We start from the raw sequence: 17,098 nt of genomic DNA on the forward strand, positions 1-17,098 counted from the left end.
GGGGTTAAGTGACTTGCCCAGGGTCGCACAGCTAGTAAGTGTTATGTGTCTGAGGCTGAATTTGAACTCAGGTTCTCCTGACTTCAGGGCCAGTGCTCTATCCACTATGCCACCTAGCTGTCCCTAAGATGAGTCTTTCTGACTTCAGATCAATCACTCCATCTGTTGCACCACCTAGTTGCTCTCATCATTTCTTGTAGCACAATAGTATTCCATCACAATCATATGCCACAACTTTTTCAGCCATCCCTCAATTGATGGGCATCTCCTAAATTTCCAATTCTTTGATACCACAAAAAGAACTGCTATTCATTCTTGATGAAAAGATCAGAGCTGAATAGATTTGACTTTAAAATACAAGACTCAAAGAGAAGCATAAAAAGATAAACAGGAAAGGGAGATCACAAGGGACTTAATAAGGTCAAACTGTTTACATTCCTACATGGAAAGATGATAATTGTAACTCATAAAAACTTTGTCATTATTAGGGCAGTTAGAAGGAGTATATATAGACAGAGACACAGGTGTGAGTTAAATATGAAGGGATCATATCTAAAAAAATAAAATTAAGGGGTGAGAGAGGAATGTACTGGAAGAAAGGAAAAAGGAGAGGTGGAATGGGATAAATGATCTCACATAAAAGAGGCAAGAAAAAGATTTTATAGTGGAGGGGAAGAGGGGGAGGATGAGGTGGAGTGAGTGAACCTTACTGTCATCAGAATTGGCCTAAAGAGGAAATAACATACACACTCAGTTGAGTATAGAAATCTATCTTACCCTACAGGAAAGTAGGGGAGGAAGGGGATAAGGGGGGTGTGTGATAGAAGGGAGGGCAGATTGGGGGAGGGGGTAGTCAGAAGCAAAACACTTTTGAAGAGGGACAGAGTGAAAGGAGAAAGAGAATAAACAAGGAGGGGCAGGGGAGATGGAAGGAAATACAGCTAGCAATTGTAACTGTGAAAAAATTTTGAAACAAGTTTCTCTGATAAAGGCCTTATTTCTCAAACATATAGAGAACTGAGTCAAATTTACAAAAATAAAAACCATTCTCAATTGATAAATGATCAAAAGATATGAACAGTGTTCAGATGAAGTAATCAAAGATATCCATAGGTATATGAGAAATGCTCCAACTCACTATTGACTGGAGAAATGCAAATTAAAACAATTCTGAGGTACTACCTCATACCTATTAGATTGGCTAATAGGACAGAAAAGGAAAGTGAGAAATGTTGGAGGGGATGTGGGAAAAATGAGATATTTTAATGAACTGTTGGTGGAGTTGTGAACTGATTCAACCGTTCTGTAGAGCAATTTAGAGCTATGTCCAAAGGGCTATAAAAACATGCCTACCTAGCTGACCAGTGACAGGAACAGTGACCTTTCTCTGACCAGTGCCTTTGGGGCCTCTCCACCTGTGGCAGGCTAGCAATGCCTGTCCTGTCCTGTGGGAAGGAGGCTGCTTCATTATTATCTGTATATACCTTTTGTGTTCAAATGACGCTTAAAGTTTTAATTAGGAAAAATAAAGATGGCACTTTCCTTTTTCCAGTTTAAAAAAAAAAAACCAACATGCATACCCTTTGACCTAGCCATGCCACTACTAGGTCTGTATCCCAAAAATGTACAAAAAAATTTATAGCAGTTCTTTTCTGGTGACAAAGAATTAGAAACTGAGAGAATGTCTACCAATTGAGGAATGGTTTAATAAATTGTAGTATGTGATTATGATGCAATACTATGGTGCTATAAGAAATGATGAGCAGGATGCTCTCAGAAAAACCCGGAAAGATTTGCAGGAGCTAATATAAAGTGAAATGTACTGTGTACAACATAACAGCAATATTTGTAAGATGGTCAGCTGTGAATGACTTAGCTATTCTCAGCAATACAATGATCCAAGACATTTCTGAAGGACTTATGATGAAAAATGCTAACCATCCCCAGAAAAGAATTGATGGTGTCTGACTACAGATTGAAGCATAATTTCCCCCATTTAATAGTATTTCATTTTTTCCAATTATGTGTAAAGATAGTTTTCCACATTCACTTTTATAAGATTTTGAGTTCCAATTTTTTTTCTCCCTCTCTCACTTCCCTCATCCCCAGGATGTCAAGCAATCTGATATAGGCTATACATGTGCAATCAGATTAAACATATTTCCACATTAGTCATGTTGTGAAAGAAGAACCAGAACAAAAGGGGAGAACCACAAGAAAGAAAAAAAAAACAAAAAAAAAAGAGAGAAGAAATAGTATGCTTCAATCTGCATTCAGACTTCATAGTTCTTTCTCTGGATGCAGATAGCACTTTCCATCATGAGTCATTTGGAATGGTCTTAGATCATTGTATTACTGAGAAGAGCTAAGTCTAACAAAGTCAATCATTGCACAATGTTGCTGTTACTGTGTACAATGTTCTCCTAGTTCTGCTCACTTCACTCAGTATCAGTTCATGTCTTTCCAGGCTTTTTTTCCTGAAATCTGCCTACTCATTATTTCTTATAAAACAGTACTATTCCATTACATTCATATTTCACAACTTGTTCAGTCATTGAAGCACACGTTTTTAACTTTGTTTTTGTTGAGGTTGCTTTTTTTTCTATATTTTCTTTCACAACATGATTATTATGGAAATGTTTCGCATGACTACACATGCATAATCTATAATGAATTGCTTGCCTTCTCAATGAGGGAGTGGGGAGGGAGAAAGGAAAAGAATTTGGAACTCAAAGTTATAAACAAAAATGTTAAAAATTGTATTTATATGTAACTAGGGAAAATAAAATACTAAATAAATTTTTAAAAAAGAAAAATATATTTAACTAGCTTTAAAAAAGAGCTGCTATAAATATTTTCGTATATATGGGTACTTTTCCTTTTTTGATCTTTAATCTCTTTGGGATACAGACCTGGTAGAGGTGTTGCTGGGTCAAAGGCTATGCACAATTTTATAGCCGCTTGGGCATAGTTCCAGATTGTTCTCCAAAATAATTGGACCAGAGGGCAGCTAGGTGGTGCAGTGAATAGAGCACCAGCCTTGGAGTCAGGAGGACCTGAGTTCAAATCCATCCTCAGACACGTAACACTTACTAGCTGTGTGACCCTGGGCAAGTCACTTAACCCCGATTGCCTTACCAAAAGCAAACAAACAAACAAACAAAATAATTGGACCAGTTCATAATTCCACCAACAGTGCATTAGTGTCCTTGCTTTTTCCACATCTTTGCCAACATTTGTCATATTTCTTTCTGTCATGTTAGCCAATTTGATAGGGGTGAGGTGATACCTCAGAGCTGTTTCTCTAATCAATAGTGACTTAGAGCATTTTTTCATATGATTAAAGATAGCTTTAATTTCTTCTTTTGAAAACTGCCTGTTTGTGTCCTTTGACCTTTTATCCCTTGAGGATTGGCTCTTATTTTTATAAATTTGACTCCATTTCCTATATTTGAGAAATGAGACCTTTTTCTCTCCCAGTTTCCTACCTCCCTTTTAATTTTAGCTACGATTATTTTATTTGTGCAATTTAAAAAAAAATTTCATGTAACCAAAATCATCCATCATATACATCCTTTAATCCTCTTTATCTCTTGTTTTGTTATCAAATCTTCTTTTATCCATAGATCTCACAAGTAAAATTTTCCATGCTCTCCTAATTTGCTTATGATATTACCTATTTATATCAAAATCATGCACCTCATTTGACTGTATCTTGGTATACAGTGTGAAATGTTGATCTATGCTCAGTTTCTGCTAAACTGCTTTCTAATTTGCTCAGAAATTTTTGCTAATTAATAAGTTCTTGCCCCAAAAGCTTGTATTGGGGGGTTTGTCAAACACTAGATTACTTTGGTCATTTACTACTGTGTATTGTGTACTTAATCTCTTCCCCTGATCCACTGTGCTTTATTTCTTTGCCAGTACCAGATTGCTTTGATGATTATTTCTTTGAATTATAGTTTAAAATCTGATGCTGTGATGCCACCTTCTTTCACATTTTTTTCATTGATTCCCCTGATATTCTTGACCTTTTGTTCTTCCAGATAAATTTTGTTTCTTTTTTTAGACCTAAAAAATAATTATTTGATAGTTTGATTGGTATGGCACTAAGTAAGCAAATTAACTTAGACAGAATAATAATTTTTATTATATTGGCATGACCCACTCATGAGCAATTAATATTTCTCCAGTTGTTTAGATTTGTCTTTATTTGTGCACAAAGTGCTTTGTAATTGAGTTCATATAATTCTTGGGTTTGTCTTGGCTGGTAGACTCTTAAATATTTTATATTGTCTGTAGTTATATTAAATGAAATTTCTCTTTCTATCTGTTCCTGCTGGGTTTTGTGGTAATATATAGAAATGCTGATGATTTATGCAGGCTTATTTTATATCCTGCAACTGCTAAAGTTGTTAATTTTTCAATTTTTATTTAGTTGATTTTCTAGGGATCTCTAAATATACCATCATGTCATCTGCAAAAAGTAATTGATAATTCTGTTTCTTCATTGCCTCTTTTTATTCCTTCACTTTCTTTTTCTCACCTTATTGCTATAGCTAGCATTTCTATACAATATTGAACAATAGTGGTAATAATGGGCATCCTTGTCTTTATCCTTGATTTTATTGAGAAGGCTTCAAGTTCATCCCCATTACAGATAATGCTTGCTCTTGGTTTTATATAGATACTGCTTGTCGTTTTAAGAGAAGTTCCATTTATTCCTATGGTTTCTACTGGTTTTTTTTTTTAAATAGGAATGGGAATTGTAGTTTGTCAAAAGATTTTTCTACATCTATTGAGATAATCATATGATTTTGTTGTTTTTATTACTGATATGGTCAATTATGCTTATAGTTTTTTTCTAATATGGAACCAGCCCCACATTCCTGGTATAAATCGCACCTGATCATAATGTATGATCTCTGCAATATGTCATTATAATCACCTTGCTAGTATTTTATTTAAAAAATTTTGTGTCAATATTCATTATGGAAATTGGCCTGTAGTTTTCTTTCTCTGTTTTTGCTCTCCCTGGTTTAAGCATCAAAACCATATTTGTGTCATAGAAGGAATTTGGCAGAACTCTTTATCTGTTTTTTCAAATAGTTTATATAGAATTCAAATTCATTATTTTTTTCAAGGCTTGGTCCCTAGCTTGCTGTACTAGAGACTGCTGGGAATTTCCCCTTGTGTAAGACCAAAGACTCTCTCTTGGTTGAGCTGAGTTATCTCACTCCCTGTGGGAGAGTTTCTTCATTTTGTATGATCTGGTAAATCTCTAATTTCTGTTTTGCTACAATTTGGATAATTTTTTTTGTTGTTATGTGTTAATTATGGAACTGGTATTAGGGAAGGGGTCAAGTCTTGGAGACAGAGCTTGGGATCACCATTCCCCTCAATATAAATCCATCTGGTCCTGGGGATTTTTTTCTTAGGGTGTTTATTTACAACCTGTTCAATTTTTTTTCAAAGATTTAAGTATTTTCTTTCCTCTTCTATTAATCTGGGCAATTTATATTTTTGTAAACATTCATCCATTTCACTTAGGTTGTCAGTTTTATTAGCATATAATTAGACAAAATAATTCCTAATAATTGCTTTACTTTCATCTTCATTGGTGGTATATTCTTTTCATTTTTGATACTGGTAATTTGATTTTCTTCTTTATTTTTTAAAATCAAATTAACCAAGGGTTGATTCTATTTTTTTTTCACAAAACAAGCTCCAAGTTTTGTTTATTAGTTCAATTTTTTTTAACTTTCAATTTTATTAATCTCTCCTTTGATTTTTAGGATTCCTACTTTTGTGTTTCATTGGGGATTTTAAACTTGTTCTTTTTCTAGCTTTTTTTAATTCAGTGAACTGCTCACCCTCTTTTTTATTGATATAAGCACTTAGAGACATACATTTTCCCCTAAGAATTGCTTTGGCCACATTCCACAAGTTTTAGTGTGTTGTCTTATTGTTGTCATCATCTTTAATGAAATTATTGTTTCTATGATTTGTTCTTTGACCCACTTCTTCTTAAGGAGTATATTATTTAGTTTCCAATTAATTTTTAATCTGTGCTACCAAGGCTCTTTATTGAATGTAATTTATATTTCATTAGGGTCTGAAAAAGGAACATTTAATATTTCTGCTTTTCTGCATTTGGTTGTGAGGTTTTACAAATGATGAAACTGAGGCAAACAGGGGGAAATGACTTGCCCAGGGTCACATACTAAACATCTGAGGCCAAGGCCAACACCACTTCAGATTTTTAAGGAAAAGATTCTGGGAAGACACGAGAGGAGCCAGCAGCCTCCATCATGTCCTTGTCGCTAGCTTGTTGTACTAGAGACTGCTGGGAATTTCCCCTTGCGTAAGACCAAGTACTGTCTCTTGGTTGAGCTGAGTTATCTCACTCCCTGTGGGAGATTTTCTTCATTTTGTATGGTCTGGTAAATCTCTAATTTCTGTTTTGCTACAATTTGGATAATTTTTTGTTGTTGTTATGTGTTAATTATGGAACTGGTATTAGGGAAGGGGTCAAGTCTTGGAGGCAGAGCTTGGCGTCACCATTCCCCTCAATAATGATGACAAAGTGATCAGAAGTTAGACTGAAGCTGATCACATCTCCTAGGTCAGTAATATTTAAGGAATTTTGTTGTTGTTCAATCACGATTCTTCGTGACCCTATTTAGGGTTTTCCTGGCAGAAATACTGGAATGGATTGCCATTTTCTTCTCCAGATGAGGAAACTGAGACAGACTGGGTTAAGTGACTTGCCCAGGGTCACATAGCTAGTAAGTGTCTGAGGCCAGATTTGAACTCAGGAAGATGAGTCTTTCTGACTCTAAGTCCAGTCCAGAGCTTTGCCCGCTGACCTGCATAGCTGCCCTGCAATACTTAAGAAAACAGAAGATATAATCCTGGCTGAGGACTCCCTCTCTGAGAAGAGCAGAGTGACCTCCAGTTCCAGTTTCCTGCTTCACTTCCTGGCAAGAATCGAAGTTTCCCTTGGAGAAGGGTAGGGGAGAAGAGACTAGTGATACTTATTCTGCCTCCCTTCGAGCCCCACAATGACAACTGTCATTGCTGGTGGGCCTCTCTACGCTTGTTAAGTTCTAACTGGACATGTATATTTTCCCCACATCCTCATTATGAGAAGCAGCACCTTATAACCCCTTCCTCCTTTCTACACTAATGTACATACACCTGTAAAAACACAGGTATTCCTCCCATCAACCCCTATTTTCTCCCCCTATTCAAACCCTCATTTGTAAACCAGTCTTTCCCACTACCCTTCTCCCTTCCACATCCATTTTTTTTTTCTCATTTAACTCCCTTAATACCCTTTAAAGACAGTAAGGTTCTGAAGGGACGCTTGTGTGTTCTACCTCTTTTAGAATACTAGCATACATTATTAACATTATTGTTGTTTATTCCTTTTTATTGTGTCCAACTCTTCCTGACCCCTTTTGGGATTTTCTTGGCAAAGATCCTGGAGTGGCTTGCCATTTCCTTCTCCAGCTCATTTTACAAATGGGGATACTGAGGCACACAGGGTTAAGTGACATGTCCAAGGTCACACAACTAATAAGGGTCTGAGACCAGATCTGAACTCAGGAAGATGAAGTCTTCCTGACTCCAAGCCCTGCAATCCATCTTCTGCACCACCTGACAGCCCCTATATTTGCATACATTACATCATCATTCAGCTTCTTCCAATTGCTCAAATACATTTATCTTTGTGTGTGTGTGTTTCAAAGTTCCTCCTCAGCTCTGCTCTTCTCATCAGAAATATTTGAAAGTTCTCTCTTCTACTAAAGGGCCTTTTCCCCCTATAGACTTATACTCAATTTTGCAGGCTAAGCCCATATCTCTGTCTTTTGCAACATTGTATTCCCAAGTCTCCTATCACTTTTGTAGAAGCTGCCAGGTTGTGTATGATCCTGGCTATAATTCTTTATGTTTGTTTGTTTTGTTTTGTTGCTAAGCAATGGGGTTAAGTGACTTGCCCATGGTCACACAGCTAGTGAGTTTTATGTATGTGAGGCTGAATTTGAACTCAGGTCCTCCTGACTCCAGGGCCAGCGTTCTATCCACTGCACCACCTAGCTGCCCCTTGGCTATTATTCTTGTCACTTGAATTGCTCCTTTCTGAATGCTTGCAGTACTTTTCCTTTGACATGAAACCTTTGGATTTTGGCTATAATATTCCCAGGACTTTTCCTTTTGGGGTTCTTTTCAGAAAGTGATCAGTGAATTCTTTTTATCTTTGTTATCTGATTCTAATAAATGTGAGAAGTTTTCATTTATGATTTTTTGAAATACAGTGTTCAGGATTTTTTTTAAAATCATAGTTTTCAGGAAATCCAATGATGTGGAGCCATGAGCTCTAGAACTTCCATTTAAGGAGGGAACTCAGCTCAGACATTTCTTCATTTCTCACCTGGCTGTACTACTTTGGGATTTTTCTGACTCCTCCACTCTGCCCCTGAAACAGTGGAGTATCCTGGACAAACAGAGCAGCCTTCCATCCCAGCAGTGGAGCAAACTGGCCCAGTCCTAGGTGGCCTGCCATCAGAGAACTCCACCTAAGGGGAGGCCTTCAAGAAAGGAGAAAAGGACTCCCCAGATTAGGGACCATGAGGTCCATGTGTTATCTGCACATGCTGTACTTTGAGCTTAAGCCCACGTCAAGAACCTTGTACAGGTATATAAGGGGAGAATCTGCTTCTATACCAACTGTTTACATGACATCTCAGTGAATCCCTTTTCTAAAAGCTAATGAGGTTCAATGAGCTGATTAATAACAAGGAGCACACAAACGGGGGCTCAGCATCTATAGTGTTGGAACCCTCATGACAGTAGTAGTCAGTAGCTGCGCACCTCAGGGATCCCAAAGCATAAAAGCATATGTAGGTTGGGGGGAGTGAACCCAGACTGGATACCACCCATACATTTTCTCATTTCTCATGTGAGGCGGGTATTATTATTATAGATGAAGAAGCTGACCTTAGCAAGGTTAAGTAACTTGCCCAGCTTTGCACAACTAGGCAAGTGTTGCGAGAATTGAACCCAGGTCTTCCTTGATTCCAAATTCAGCACCATGCTATTTCTGCCATCTGGGTTGCTTATCCCATCTTTCATCCTCAGTGGATGGAAATTGCAGAGAGACTGACTTTGATTTTGATTGAGTATAAGGCAAAGCTTAATTAGAATTGCTCCAAAGTTGAATAAGCTTCCTCCGGCTTGAGGAAGTTCCCTTGATGTCTGAGATCCCTTTCCAGCTATTTGATCATCTGATGCTGTTTCTAGATGTCTTCGGGCAGAGACTGCATGGCCGCTTGTCAAGGAAATTGGCAAGGGGGTTCCTACTCAGGTTTGGGAAGGACCAGATAGATGACTTCTGAAATCACCCCTCAACTCTCAGATTCTGTGATTCTGGGCTAAATAAGAAAACCAATCCTGGCCCTAAAATTTCCCAATTCGGGAATTGGAAGATTAACATTTTCTAAGTCCAGAACAATGAATCCATTTACTGAGCTCCTAAGCAGACTTAAGGTTGGGTTTCTTAATCTTCCAAGGTAAACTGTGGCTAAATTAAGGCAGCGGGGTGGCACAGCGGACAGAACTCCGAGGCCTGGGGTCAGAAAGACTCATCTTCCTGAGTTCAAATCTGGCCTCAGACACTTACTAGCTGTATGACCCTGGGCAAGTCACTCAATCTGGTTTGCCTCAGTTTCCTCATCTGTAAAATGAGCGAGAGGAGGAAGTGGCAGACCACTCCAGTATCTTACCAAGAAAAGGCCAAATGGAGTCCCGAAGAGCTGGACAGGACTGAAACAATTAAACAACAAAAAATTGTGGCTGATCTTAACCTTTGAAGGCAAAACCCTTAGGTTAAGCTTCTCACAACCCAATCTTGGAATCAGAGAATCTCTGGGTTGGAAGCAATCTCAGACGCCATGGAGTCCAGCTCAGACCCTGAATAAAAATCCATCCCCAACAAGTTGTCTAGCCTTTATTTGAGGGAAAACCTTCTCGACTTCCTGAGGCAGTCATTTCATTTGTGGACTGCTCTCATTGCTGAGAAGTTTTTCCTATATGTTTTGCATGATTGCACATGTATAACCTATATCAATTTACTTATTGTTTCAGGGAGGGAAGAGGAAAGGAAGGGAGAGAATTTGGAACTCAAGTTTTTAAAAATGAATGTTTCTTTTTTTCACATGTAATTGGGAAAAAATAAAATATTATTTATTTATTTATTTTTTTTTGGTGAGGCAATTGGGGTTAAGTGACTTGCCCAGAGTCACACAGATAGTAAGTGTCAAGTGTCTGAGGCCGAATTTGAACTCAGGTCCTTCTGACTCCAAGGCCGGAGCTCTATCTACTGTGCCACCTAACTGCCCCTAAATATTATTTTTAAAAAATGGAAAAAAAGTTTTTCTTGACTTACATGAGTTGATACAAAGTGAAGTGAGCAGAACCAGGCAAACATTGTATACAGTTACTGCAATATTACATAATGATTAACTATGAATGACTTAACTATTCTGAGCAATACAACGATGCAAGATAATTCCTAAAAACTTATGATGAAAAATGCCATCCACCTCCAGAGAAGGAACTGATGGAGTCTAAATGCAGAGTAAAGTATACTTTTTAAACTTTATTTTTCTTGGATTTTTTTTTTTGGTCTGTGTTTTCTTTTGCAACATGGCTAATATGGAAATATGTTTTACATGACTTCACATGTGTAATCTAGATGAGTTTGTTTGCCTTTTCAAGGAGGGGGGAGGGAGAGAGAGAGGGAAGGAAAAAATTTAGAACTCAAAATTTTAAAAAAACAAATGTTTAAAAATTTTTTTTTAATTTACAAAAAGAAAATGAAAAAACAAAAAGTTTGTCCTGATGTCAAGACTAAATTTCCTTCTTTGAAGCTTTCATCCATAGTTCCTCATTCTGTCTTTGGGAGTTAAAAAAAAAATGACCAAAACCAGGAGATGGGAAAATCCACCACAATAGGGATGACCTTCCTCTCCTACTTTACCTTCTTGCCCTCTCTTTCAGCCTAAGCCCCCTAAACCCATCCGTATGATTGCTCCCATGGCTTTGATGAGATGGTAGGCACCAACTCTATCCCTTCCAGTAAGATAGAAGAGACTAATTAAGAAAAACAATCCTGACCCTACAATTTCCCAATCTGAGAACTCAAAGATTAAGATTTTCTCAGTCCAAAACAATGAATCCATTTACTGAGCTACTAAGTAGGCTTGAGGTTGGGTTCTTGAGAACCAGGCCTGACCACCTACCTTGTCTCTATCTCCTATGAGCCTCCAGTCCTTACCATCTGACCTGCGTCTGCAACCTCCAGACTCCTGGTACCGTTAAATGACCCGATATAATCCTAAGAATCTCTGGGCCTTGCCATCCACCCGTCTGCTATGCCCTTTACTCTTGAGGCCCTTAGGTGTTTTTTCCTGTCCTACAGCTAAACTTTCTTTAATGTGTTGTCTCCCCCAATTAGAGTGTCAGCCCCTTGACGCTGTGTCCCTTATTTTCTTTGTATCCCCAGTACTTAGCACAGTGCTTGACACATATCAAGTGTTTAATAATTTTTTTCATTCAGTAATTCATTCAAGCCCACTCTCTCTTCCATTTGGCAGACTTCCAAATGATCAAAGACAACTGTCAATGGTACTTATCCTTTGGCCAGATGAGGTTTTTCATCAATAACTGGAATATAGATTCCTCTGAACATTATTAACCTGATTTTCCAAGCAGGCTTAGATAAATAAGCCCTTTATCATTTCCATTAAAAAAAAAAAAGGTTGATCGTTCTGGTTCCCAGGGAGACTTCATCTCATGATACCACCATATGATCTGGATAAAGGTTTTTTTCCCATAACCGGCAGAGCTCTGAATGCCCCCTGAAAAACCAGAAGCACCAGATGGAGAAGAGGGATCAGTGGGCTGGCATATAGTAAGCTCTTGATAAATGCTTGCTGGTTGATTAGTTCTTTGCAGGGAAATAGCTGTGTAGAGAGGGGAGGTGCTTTGAGGGATATTACTGAACCTATGAATTTGGTCTTTAAATGACTGAGTTGAATTATATCTTGTCCTGTATTCAAATGTCCACTTCCCAAGCACAAAGCAGTAGAAGAACACTTGCTATTCATCTGCAGCAAGAAATTCAGTTGCTTGGAAATCAAATCAAAAAGATAAATAAATAAAAATCTCTCCTGAAGTTGCGAATTTGTTCAAGCAACCTGGTAAACAATTTGGAATTGTGTGAGAACAGTTACAAAATGGTTCAGGCCTTCTGACCAAACAATCCCCACTGCCAGGCCTATATCTCCAAGAAGTCAAGAGCAGGGGGAAAAATTCCATAGATGGCAAACTTCAAAGTAGCCCATTTTGTGACTGCAAAGAGCTGGAAACAAAAGTGGGATGGTGGGACATTGGTGGGGGAATGACTGAATAAACTGTGCTACGTGAACACAAAGCTAGGAACGGGGACTGAGACTGGACCTGGGATCCCATTGATATCCCATTCCTGGGTGAGGAAACTCCCTCTACTAATACAGATAAACTTAAAGTCTTAGAGAATTCCCTAGAATAATGAGAGGTCAAATGACTTGCCTGTAGTGTTGTTCAGTCATTTTAGTTGTGTCTGACTCTTCATGACCCCATTTGGGGTTTTCTTGGCAAAGATACTGAAGTGGTTTGCCATTTCCTTCTCCAGTTTATTTTACAGATGAAGAAACTGAGGCAAATAGAGTAAAAGGACTTGCCCAGGGTCATCCAGCTAGTAAGTGTCTGAGGCCAGATTTGAACTCAGGAAGATGAGTCTTCCTGATTTAAAGCCCATTGCACACACTGGTAGGACTTGACCTAAGTCTCTTCCTGCCTAGCTAGCAAGTCTAGGTCTCTATCCCCTATAGAAAATAAAATGACTGTGATGAATGAGAGACAGAGTTTCTGGGTAATTAATAATCAATTTTTTAATTAGGCTAGCAAATAATCAATAAATTGATGGTCAGTGGTCTCTCTAGGTAACCAAAGACAAACCATGGAGATCACTGAATGCTTAAAAACCTTTGGAAAACTGGATGCCCCTGACAGGCAGAGATCACCACTGATCAGTGAGCAATCAATGAGGGGTAGACGAGAAGGTGGGCTGAAAGCCTTCAGCTTCTCAGGCTGAGAACATGGCTTGATCATGAGACTCAGCTGCCTCCAGCAATCTGAACAAAAGAATCCATTGCCACCCAGACTACTTACATTGAACAATGGGGAGAGTGGGTTTCAAGGGCACAAGCCTAATGCTTTTTAGGGCCAGAATTCACCTAGATTTGCTTTTTTTATACTTTAATCAGAAATAAGCTCTTCCAAGATTGAGGAGAATATTCCTGAAGGTTTTGGCCAATCTCATCACCAGCCCTTAAGAGACTGGCTGACCTAAAAAGGCAGGTTCCTGGATGAGGCAATAAAGGGAAAAAAAAAACCTCAGTCCTAGTTTAATAGTTGATTATGAATAATAGAAAAAGAATCATTTCTTTCATGACAAATATGAGGAATTCAAGGAAATAGAGGAAGACTTGTAGGAATGGATGCACAGTGATGGAAACAGAGTCAGGAAGACAACAAATACAAGACAGTCATGTAAACAAGAACTATGGTAAAAGGCAACCAAGGTCTGAACAGACCTAACTTGGTCCTGGACAATGAAACACAAAATTCCTTTCTCTTTCTATAAAGGACGAGAACTATGGGTGCAGAATGGTGCGAATGCTTTCAAACTAGGTGAGTGTGTCAGTTAGTTCGGCTTAGTTCTTTTTCTATGTTTCAAGGAAGGAGTCCAAGTGTGTGTGTGTGAGTGAGTGAGTGAGTGTGTGTGTGTGTGTGTGTGTGTGTGTGTGTGAGGAAAATTGAGGGGGAACAAAACACCAAAAATGACATCAATACAACAATTTTCTTGAGTCTCTGCAGTAATACCATCATGATAGTGCATCTTTAAAATTAGAGTGACTTTTTAGAATCACTGAATCTCAGAGCCAGAGAGAACTTTTTAGATGGATCCATGATGGAATGGAAATCCCCTCTACAACATACCCCTAAAGTGGGTGTCTAGACTCTATTCTAAGACCTCTAGGGAAGGGGAACCCATTACTTTCCCAAGGCAGTCCATTTGACTTGTGGACAACTCTCTCAAATTATTATAAAGTTTTTCCTGGCATCAATTCAAAGTTAACTTCATGGCAATTTCCCTCCGCTGTTCCCAGTTCTGCCATCTGGGGCCAAGCAGAATAAAACTAATCCCTTCTTCCACATGTCAGCCCTTCAAATACTTGAACACAGCCATCTCACCACCATCCCCCAATACCAAATCTTCTCAAGGCTATGTGTTCCTACTTCTTTCAACAGATCTTCATTTGGCACAATCTTGAGATCTTTTGGGGCAGCTAGGTGGCACAGTAGATAGAGCACTGGGCTTGGAATCAGGAAGACTCATCTTCGTTAGTCAAATCTGGCCTTAGACACTAACTGTGTGACTCTGGGTAAGTCCCATCACTGTCTGCCTCAGTTTCCTCATCTGTAAAATGAGCTGGAGAAGGAAATGGCAAACCACTCCAGTATCTCTGCCAAACAAACCCCAAATAGGATCATGGAGAGTGCTAGGGACTTGCAACGGAGCTGGTTCAGAAAGATGTTAGAAGGGCAGAGAGCTCATTTAAATGAGTGGAAAAACTTCTTTATACTGTAGAGAGTCTCTATTGGTTCAATAGATAGACTTGGAGTCAGGACATTGGTATCGAAACCCTGGTTTTGCCACTTATTAGCTTTGTCGTCTTGGACAAATCACATAACATCTCTGGGTCTAGGTTGGCTCAGCTATAAAATAGAGAGATTGAACTAAATTAACTCTAAATCAACGATCTGGTTTCATTGAATTTAGATACATGTCTCCATAATAATACAACTGGAGAAGGGGAGGAGGGATGGGTAATGGGACATTTTCCACCACTGATGGGATGAAAAAAAGAAAAACCTCTGACATTCATATATTTATTCAAGTGCTCCCTCAAGGCCTTGTGATATTTGGACAAGGCCCTGGTGAGATGCTACCTTTTAAGATTATTTCACACTTCCTCCTTATCTTCAGCTTCTAGAATTACTGCCTAATGTGTCCCACCCTCCCCCACCCCCATCTTTCCCGATCCTGCAAGTTGTTAAAGGCTTTCCCCCTTGGAAATTATTTTGTACTTGCTTTGCTTACACTTTGTATTTATTTATCTGGGCACATGTTTTTCTCTGCCCCGCCACCCACAATGTAGTCTTTTTGAGAGCAGGAACAGTTTGAGGTTTGGGGGAAGGGGTTGTTTCTTTTCATTTTTTTCCCTTTGCATTCCCAACTTGTAATAAGTCTGGCATACAGTAGGCATGTGACACATGCTTGTGATGGGGTGCGTGGGTACTTGTGTTTGGACCCCAATTTCTCCCTGGCCTCAGACACACTATCCCTGGCAGTTTCCCTACAGCCCAAAGACCCTATCTCTGGCAATAACTCATGAGTGGGCCCAGTGAGGTAAACTAGCTTACTGTCTCTCCCTGTTATAAGAACAAGCTGACCTCTGTAGCATTTCCCTTGTATGAACAGGACTATCTTGTACCAGCAGAACTATCATGTACTATGCCCACAGTTACTGTATACAATCCAGAGGTCAAGCTATAGATGTCATCTCCTGAAACTATCTTGTTACAGACACAATAGGCCAAAATATACCCTTTAGGAACTGTCTCCTTTCCCATCCCATCTCCCCCCAACCCTGTTTCCAGTAATGAATGATGTAGTTGTATGTTATCACCTAATTAGCATACTTGGTACATAATTCACTACTTTTCCTACAGAAGCTTTAGCATCATTCCTGTTAGGTTGCAAGTTCTCTAAGGAGCTCTGCCCACCATGGCAGAATTCTTTAAGGACCTCTGCCCGTTGTATAGCGTAACAATAAATCTTTGCCACCTTGACTCAACGAATGTTTGAGTCTGGAATTCATTCCAGACGACCCCATCTTATATTACAGTTCTTGAGGGGTCTAAATCTCTCAGACTGTAACACTTGTTGAATGAATGAATGAATGAATGAGTGGCTGAGTGAATGAATGAATGAGTAAATGAGTTGTGCAGTGGATATGTGGCTAGAGATTCCACCTATGAAAATTCTGTTTTATCCCAATACCTTGTTCTTGCAATAGCTGGAGCTAGGACTGGGTTTGGGGAGCAGGCATGGATTTGGTATGCTGGATGAGGTCTTTGCATTCCGGATGGCAACGTCCCAGAGGTTGTGGAAGCCTTTCGTAACAGCATTGGAGTTCCTGCACAGTCTCCTTGGCCCGTCTTTCACCTTTCCAGGGATCATCAGAAACCCAGAGGAAAAGCCTGAAGATTGTCACTGAGAGACCCTCTTTCGTAGGGGATAGAAAATATTTGGCCTCTTCTATTTCTCAACAGGACTTTCTCAGGAAAGAAAAAGTACTTAGTGTTTCAAGATTTAAATGTTCATGTGGGGCCTGGCATAGTTCTGGGTTCTGTGGTTTGCTTGTTTTTAAATCTTCCTAAGTTACGAAGCCAGCCTCTAGAAGCAAGGAGACAGCCTCTTTTGCTGGACCTTGTGAAGACCTAGACAGATGTCATCACAGTTGTTTCCATAGCAACCCCGGGCATGGCCAACCTCACCATTATGAAGAGTTTATGCATTGTAGGATAAAAATTACAATTCATTGAAAGGCACAGGGCCTAAAAGAGCCTGTTTCGTCTCCATGGCTATTTACTAGCTGCATGACCTTGGGCAAGTTACCTTAAGCCTCATTTTCCTCTGTAAAATCAATTTGGATGAGATTATTTCTAAGGCCCCCTTCCACATTCTGTGGTTTTGTAATTCTGTAATGAGTGATAGCTGCCCTTCAAGTATTTGAGAAAGCAGATTAATTTTGGTGGTAGGGGAAAAAAAAACTTGCCAGCCACTATATATTTTTCACATGAACAGCTATCTATCCCTGTTTCCCCTGTTTTGTACTCGCATAAATGATTTTTTGAGTCC

The 17,098-nt window shown here is 39.0% G+C and overlaps 1 protein-coding gene across 1 annotated transcript in view; it reads right to left on the reverse strand.

Annotated features, from left to right (window-relative positions):
- The window catches only part of LOC114029467 (coiled-coil domain-containing protein 27-like), a 44,199-nt gene extending 27,782 nt beyond the window's left edge, over window positions 1-16,417 (reverse strand). Inside the window, exon 1 of the mRNA XM_027843913.1 lies at window positions 16,238-16,417. Within this exon, the coding sequence (XP_027699714.1) occupies window positions 16,238-16,417 (180 nt within the window). The remainder of the gene's footprint in view (window positions 1-16,237) is intronic.
- Between the last annotated feature and the right edge of the window lie 681 nt (window positions 16,418-17,098).

This window comes from Vombatus ursinus, unplaced genomic scaffold, assembly GCF_900497805.2.
Source record: "Vombatus ursinus unplaced genomic scaffold, bare-nosed wombat genome assembly UNPS02014932.1, whole genome shotgun sequence".
Classification (NCBI taxonomy): domain Eukaryota; kingdom Metazoa; phylum Chordata; class Mammalia; order Diprotodontia; family Vombatidae; genus Vombatus; species Vombatus ursinus.